The following is a 7,688-nucleotide window of genomic DNA, read 5'->3' as shown; positions in this document are numbered from 1 at the left end:
CCTCAGCCAAACCAATCTCCCCATGGTTATTTCTGCTTGCTGTGTGCTCCACAATCTCTGTGAAAGTAAGGGGGAGACCTTTATGGCGGGGTGGGAGGCTGAGGCAAATCGCCTGGCTGCTGATTACGCGCAGCCAGACACCAGGGCGATTAGAAGAGCACACCAGGAAGTGCTGTGCATCAGAGAAGCTTTGAAAACCAGTTTCATGACTGGCCAGGCTACAGTGTGAAATATCTGTTTGTTTCTCCTTCATGAAAACCCGCCCCCTTTATTGACTCATTCTCTGTAAGGAACCCACCCTCCCCCTTCCCCCAGCTTGCTTTCAAACCAAATAAAGTCACTATCGTTTAAAAATCATTTATTCTTTATTAATAGATTATAAAAAGAGGGAGGGAACCCGGGTGGGGTTTGGGAGGAGGATCGGCGGGAAGGAAAAGGCCACTAAAAAAAGGTTAAAAAAGTGACAGCCTTTTGCTTGGGCTGTCCACTGGGGTGGAATGGGAAGGTGTACGGAGCCGCCCTCCCCCGCGTTCTTACACGTCTGGGTGAGGAGGCTATGGAACATGGTGAGGGGGGAGGGGGGTTATACAGGGGCTGTAGCGGCACTCTGTTATCCTGCTGCCATTCCTGAAGCTCCACCAGACGCCGGAGCATGTCTGTTTGCTCACGCAGCGGCCCCAGCGTTGCATCCTGCCTCCTCTGATCTTCCTGCCGCCACCTCTCATCTCGAGCGTCCCTCCTCTCCTCACGTTGGTCCCTCCTGTCCTCACCTTGGTCCCTCCTGTCCTCACGTTCACTGGCTTCTTTCCTATACTTCGAAACCGTGTCCTTCCACTCATTCAGATGAGCTCTGTCACTGCGGGTGGATTCCATGATTTCTGCGAACATATAGTCTCGCGTCTTCTTTTTCCGACGCCTTATCTGTGATAGCCTTCGGGACGGAGGAGGGAGGTTTGAAGAATTTGCAGCTGCTGGAGGGAGGGGAAAAAAGGAGAGAATTTTTTTAAAAGATACATTTTGCAGAACAATGCTTATACTCTTTCACGGTAACCAACACTATTCACATTACATAGCACATGTGATTTCTGTGCAAGGTCGCATTTTGCCTCTTAATATTGAGTGCCTGTGGCTTTGCTGCTAGAGATCACAGACGCAGGTCCGGGCAACAGAATTCGGCTTGCATGCGGCCATGGTAAGCCATTGTCTTTCGGCTTCTGCGCCCTCCTTTCCCACATACCAAGCAAAGCCCGTTGAGTGCTGCGGTTTTCCTGTTAACCTTCAGCAGCAGAAAAACTAACCCCCCCCCCATCCAATTCTCTGGATGATCGCTTTATCCCTCCCCCCACCGCGTGGCTGGTATCAGGGAAGATCCCTACAGGAACCAAACTAACACCCCCCACCCCGCCATGAATTCTCTGGGATGATCGCTTTACCCCTCCCCCCACCGCGTGGCTGGTATCAGGGAAGATCCCTGCTAGCCAAACATGAAAAGCTCTGGGCCAATTTCCCCCCCCCCACGCTTGCCTAACTGCAGGGAAGGATTTCTTTTCAGCCACAGGCAAACAGCCCAGTAGGAACGGCCACCTCTGTCCCCTTAATTAAATTCCCGTATTTCAACCAGGTTACCATGAGCGATATCACTCTCCTGAGGATTACACAGCAAGATAAAGAACGGATGTTGCTTGAATGCCAGCAAACACTGGGACCGTACGCTGCCAGGCTTTGTCATGCAATGATACCAGATTACTTGCTGCAAGCATGGCGCGGTCAAGTGTCCTACCATGGAGGACGGAATAAGGCTGCACTGCCCAGAAACCTTGTGGCAAGGCTTTTGGAGTACCTCCAGGAGAGCTTTATGGAGATGTCCCTGGAGGATTTCCGCTCCATCCCCAGACACGTTAACAGACTTTTCCAGTAGCTGTACTGGCTGCGAATGCATCCCAAGTCCTCAGGGCAAAGTAATCATTAAAAACCCTTGCTTTTAAAACAAGTTTTATATTTTAAAAGGTAAACTCACCTGAGGTCCCTTCCATGGGGTCGTGGTCTTGGATACTGGGTTGGGAGGGTACTTCAGTCAGGCTGAGAAAAAGATCCTGGCTGTTGGGGAGAACGGAGTGCTGGGTGCTCTCTGCAAGCTCGTCCTCCTCCTCCTCCTCTTCCCCGTCCGCAGAATCCTCAGGTGTAGCTGATGAGATTATCTCTGCCTCGGAATCCACGGTCGGAGGTGGGGTAGTGGTGGCGGCCCCCCCTAGAACTGCATGCAGCTCGGCGTAGAAGCGGCATGTCCGCGGCTCTGACCCGGAGCGACCGTTTGCCTCCTTTGTTTTTTGATAGGCTTGTCTGAGCTCCTTGACTTTCACGCGGCACTGATTTGAGTCCCTATTGTGGCCTCTCTCCATCATGCCCTTGGAGATTTTTTCAAAAGTTTTGGCATTTCGTCTTTTTGAACGAAGTTCTGCTAGCACTGAATCCTCTCCCCATATAGCAATCAGATCCAGTACCTCCCGTACGGTCCATGCTGGTGCTCTTTTTCGATTATTGGCCTGCATGGTCACCTGTGCTCTCCACGCTGGGCAAACAGGAAATGAAATTCAAATGTTCGCAGGGCTTTTCCTGTCTACCTGGCCAGTGCATCCGAGTTCAGATTGCTGTCCAGAGCAGTCACAATGGTGCACTGTGGGATAGCTCCCGGAGGCCAATACCATCGAATTGCGGCCACACTAACCCTAATTCGAAATGACAAAATCGATTTTGGCGCTACTCCGCTCGTCGGGATGGAGTACAGAAATCGATTTTAAGAGCCCTTTATTTCGAAATAAATGGCTTCGTTGTGTGGACGGGTGCAGGGTTAATTCGATTTAACGCTGCTAAATCCGAATTAAAGTCATAGTGTAGACCAGGCCTTAGAATGAGTGTTATTAAGAGGCTTAAGAGTCCCAAATGACACATATATTTAAAACCTGGGAAATTCTGAGAAGACACGAGAAAGGTTCCCTACTGGGAAAAAAGCAAAACCAAAACACACTATTAAACTAAAAACCTACCAAATAAACTACAATATATCCTACCTACTACTAACTAAACTATTTACAGATAAAGTAATGTGTGAGTGGACAAGATGAAACACTGCCAGCTGGCTCTGTCTAACAGCCAGAAGTGGTGAAATGAACTGAGGGTCCTTTGGTCATGCCATCCCCTTGTATAACGTCTAAGTGGGGTAGAGGCTTGAGGCTACCCTGGGAACGGATGAAACCAATGAACACTGCTGGCAAAAATGTTCTGATCTCTGGATCAGAGATCTTCATCTCGCGCATGAAGAGGTATAGACACAGAAGATATTTAGACAAGTGCTTGAAGAAAAATATATTTTAATCCCACTGATCAGAATTCAGTTTGCTGGTTTGGGATGAAATATGCCTTTTTATACTTCATTTATTAGTGGGCTCAATTCTCCATTGCCTTGTATCCTTGGTCACTCGTACTGGTGCAAAGTGCATGTAAAATGTACACCCACTTTGCACAGATGTAAATGACTGCACAAGGAGGCAAGGGAACAGAGGCCCACTTAGTGTATTACTGGTTATTTTGTGGGTGATATGAAATTTACAATTTCCTTCACTTTTTATTTCTTGCTATTCAGTACTTGGATTTGGTAAGTGATGTGAACTTGTTGCTTCATAGCTACCTGGTTTTGAAATGTTTTGGTTTTAGAGTAATTCAGCCTTATGTGGAGAGTAATGGAGAGAGACAAGCATGGATCAAGATTTACAAAAACAGCTGATGCTTTCGAGTGCCCAACTTAAGACATCATAAAAGGGTGTGATTTTCAGGAAGTGCTGAGCACCTGCCCTCTGTTAAAGAGGTTGGGTTGCGCATCCAAAATCACTAGCCATTTTTGAAAATCTTGCCCATAAACTGAAGTCCAGGTAGCCTGTTACCTTTCCCCTCTTGCATCCTGCCCAAACAGAACATTGGCAAGTCAGACCATTTGAAGGTAGCATCTTTAAAATGACGCAAATCTGGAACAGAATAAGAATCACAAAGAGGTTCTACATAATATAATATTTATCACAAATTAACAAATACAATTCTTAAATATTTTAAGTAGCCAGTGGATATAAAATTCTGTCTGTCTGGAATTGGGGAGTATTTCCTGATCAATAAGAAACATCTGTCAAAACTGCTTCTCAGTGGACAAGAATGCACAGCACAGGTGGAAAGCCATGGCTGTAGTGTTTTTCTTTCATCCATCAGAAATTGCATTCCCCAGACCAAGGCTCAGATGGTTGGGATTTTGGGAGGTTGGGGTGCAAGATAACATAAGTAATATGTCATTTTGCAGCAGGATACAAAATGTTACAGGGATTTTGAATGTGAGATGCCTGCCTCAGGAGAAGAGGGTGAAGTAGCCCAGCACCCCAGCAGGACACTGCAGATACTGCTGTAGCCTGTACTGTGCATCTTGTCCTCTTAAGGCAGAGATCTGTCCCCACCTAGAAGATACTCCCTGCCTTCTTCCTACTCAGAAGAAATGAGGAGAACACCTCCCTGGTATCTGCCCGCTCTGTTTCCCCTAGAGCTCACAGCTGCTCTAGCACCAAACAAATTAACGCCAAATGCTGAGGCAGAGTATCTCCTTCCGGGAGAGTTTCTCCATAGACAGAACATCTCAAATAGTGCCCTAATCTCAGCTCATCAGTCAGAGCAACAGCTGCCTCCCCTAGCAGTGCCTGCCAGGCACTGACTGCATGGACAGGTCATACTGCTAGAAAGATTGGCCATCGCAAACATTTTCAAACCAACCCAGGTGCCTAAAAAGCTTCTAAGTATAAAGGGTATAATTTTCAAATGTGCTGAGCATCTGCAGTGCTCAGAGATGTAGTGGGAGCCAGGATCACTCAGCATCTCTGAAAATCAGGCTACTTCTTTAGGTAGCTCAATATGGATTTAAAAGCCCTGACATGAGGCAGCAGGTTGGAAAACTTTTGCCTCTAGCAGCAAAACATACAAGGCAGGGTCTCTGTTGCTGCCCATGTACTTTATAATCAAGTCCGCTAACATCTACAAAATGCCTCTTGCAGAACTAACTGTCATCCAGATGCAGTGGGAGAGAAGATTATTCAGTCCTGAATCAGCAGTGTGTGGAATCAACTCCAAAACATTGATACTGGGCTGTTTCATCTCATCGCAGACTGTCAGCCAACCTTGAGCATATGGACATATTGGGGATGGCAACAATGCCCGCTTGTCTTCCTTAATTATTTCAGCCAACTCCAATCAAGACTCTAAAAAAGAAGCAAAAGAGCAACTAGAGTTCAGTCAGTTTATCAATTTTCAAATCAACGGCCACCTGCCTGGGAGCCTGCATTCTCCAAAACCACTCACTGATGGCAGTCTTGGAATTATAAGATTGAAGTGGGCAGTGTTTTAACTACCCAAGCCCTGCTGGTAACAAACTCAGCTAATCAAGGTATTTCAAAGGCTTCTGACAGTTCACAAACAGCAACTACTTTCTGGATCAAGAGCCTGAAAAGAAGTCACCCTGAATCTACTCTCAGCATTGGGGAGGAACTGTTGAGAAAACCAGAAATGAGGAATTTTTGGTGCCACGGACTGTGAGCTACTGAAACTCAGTATACTGGCAGACAGTTAACCTTTGACCTCGAAGCTACTGGTTTCATCTGACACAGATCTGCAGGGACCAGAAGTCCTTACTGTCTGAAGGCTATTGGGTAACCACATGACATGAGTAAATGGTGTCAGCTCAGTCCCTAGTGTCACAAACCTACCACATTAGCTGGCACTAATTGGACCTTGGTGGAGGTCTCAGCAGCAATACCTGATAAAGTGTCAGAGCTATTCATAAGCAGCTGGTTTGTAAATTAGCAGAAAATAAGGTGAGAAGTAGTAAGCAACACAGGGTCATCAAAACCAAACATTAAACCCTAAAGGTTAGATTCTGTGCTGTGCCCATGAAAAGTGCAGCCTAGGAGAGGAGGCTAAGGAGGCTTTAAATAACATTTCACCCTCCCCATTCTGGGCAACTGGGCTCTGCCCTGGGAGCTGCTCTAACTTACGGTAACCTCCCCAGGGCTGCCCATAGCTGTTCAAGAATCCAGTGCTCACTTTGGCTACTCTACCTCTCTACCCCATCCTACTCTAGGGTTTGTGGTGTCCGCAAAGGGCAGATTGTGCTGCTCATGTGCTGCTCCTGCGTTGGGAAAATTCTTTACTGGTCTCTTACACAACTGCCACAAAGGTTACAGGGGTCAGAGCAGTGATCCTCTTAACATGTTCTCAAGTGGCTGGTGAGGAGTGGAAGCATGTTGTATATGTAGGTTTTAGCATGGCTTCATAGGAAATCATCCTCAGGGAACCATGTATTGAGGGGAACATCTGACATTCCAGCTAGGAGAGTAGCTTAACATCACAATGGGAGGAGATAAGTGAAATCTTAATCCCAAGGTCACAGCAGGGACATTTAGATAAATGTAACTGCATAAGCAGCTTGCAACAGAACAAGCTGCCAGGAGAGAGAGTGGCATCTGACACAGGAGATCATCATCATTAGTCTGGACATCATACTGAGTGCTCATGGGAACAGCTTCATTTCATCCATTAGAGATGGGTTCAAACAGGTAAGGGCCTTGCCTGCTCAAGGGGAAGGACAGGAGGAGAAGAACTAGCTGGCCCATAGTTTCTGTCTAGCCCAATGACTTATGAATTCCAGTTTTTCATTATTTAGAGAACGGTGAAATATCCTTCTGCTCAGACACAATGTCCCAGATTGACATCATACTTGTCCAGTCACACCACTTGTTCCTCCTACTCTCCACTCCCTCTGAACCTTAAGTCCATTCCTACTGCCCCTCCTGCTTTTGTCAAGTCAAAGGGTGGACAGGGCTCAGGAACAGGAGAAAAGGTTTACTGCAGGCAGTTCTTTCTATTCTATAACAAGATCCTGAGAGATAATTCTCCCACCATTGTCCCCTGCTTACCACATCCCTGCTTGAATAGCCCATCTACCTTGCACATTTCCAGAACCAGGAATAGGATTCCTTAGCTGATGGTTTTGTCAGTGCTCCTGCTATCCTTTGTGAGCAACTCACCAGGACACTGCACGCATATTTGACAGCAATAGCCTGACTTGTCACAAAGGACCGGAGATATATTTTAAGAAGTCCTCAGTAAGCAAACGCTTCCAACTGAAGCCAATGAAACTTTGAAAATCAAGCCTTTGAATCATAGAAACAGACTTACCATCATGCTGCTGTTCTGCTCCTGTTTCGCCTCTTGAATGATATTGCTAAAGCGGTCCAGATAGTTCAGATTCTCTTCTATCACACGGGCAAAAACTTCCCTATAAAAAAAAAAGGCATAAGGGGGCAGGTTTAAACTATGACTGACCCACTCCTCCGGAAGGAGCAGAACAGGGAGAGGAGGAGATAAATTTACAGCAATTTATCTGCAATTCTAAAAGTTACTCTGCAACTGTATTTGGCATGCCACTCTGCTGATGCCAAGGGCGTGACATAGAGGGCTTCCAGCCACCATCCACAGGGCAAAGATTAAGTTAGGAATGGTTCACTGAACAATAATGTCCTGCACTTCACTCAGGACAGGGCAGAGTTCCAGAGAGCTCCATAATACTGGAGACCTCAAAGATGAACAGAAATGCCATGAATTAC

At 46.6% G+C, this 7,688-nt stretch overlaps 1 protein-coding gene across 1 annotated transcript in view; it reads right to left on the bottom strand.

The window, feature by feature from the left end:
* Positions 1-4,058: 4,058 nt before the first annotated feature.
* The window catches only part of CHUK (component of inhibitor of nuclear factor kappa B kinase complex), a 77,780-nt gene continuing 74,150 nt past the window's right edge, over positions 4,059-7,688 (bottom strand). Inside the window, exons 20-21 of the mRNA XM_065408526.1 lie at positions 7,261-7,360; positions 4,059-5,285 (exon numbers count right to left, since the gene is read on the bottom strand). Coding sequence (XP_065264598.1) covers positions 5,259-5,285; positions 7,261-7,360 — 127 coding nt within the window. The 3' untranslated portion in view covers positions 4,059-5,258. The remainder of the gene's footprint in view (positions 5,286-7,260; positions 7,361-7,688) is intronic.

Source organism: Emys orbicularis, chromosome 7, assembly GCF_028017835.1.
Source record: "Emys orbicularis isolate rEmyOrb1 chromosome 7, rEmyOrb1.hap1, whole genome shotgun sequence".
Taxonomy (NCBI): domain Eukaryota; kingdom Metazoa; phylum Chordata; order Testudines; family Emydidae; genus Emys; species Emys orbicularis.
The sequence above is the reverse complement of the archived record's forward strand: the minus strand, read 5'-3'. Positions and strand labels throughout refer to the sequence as shown.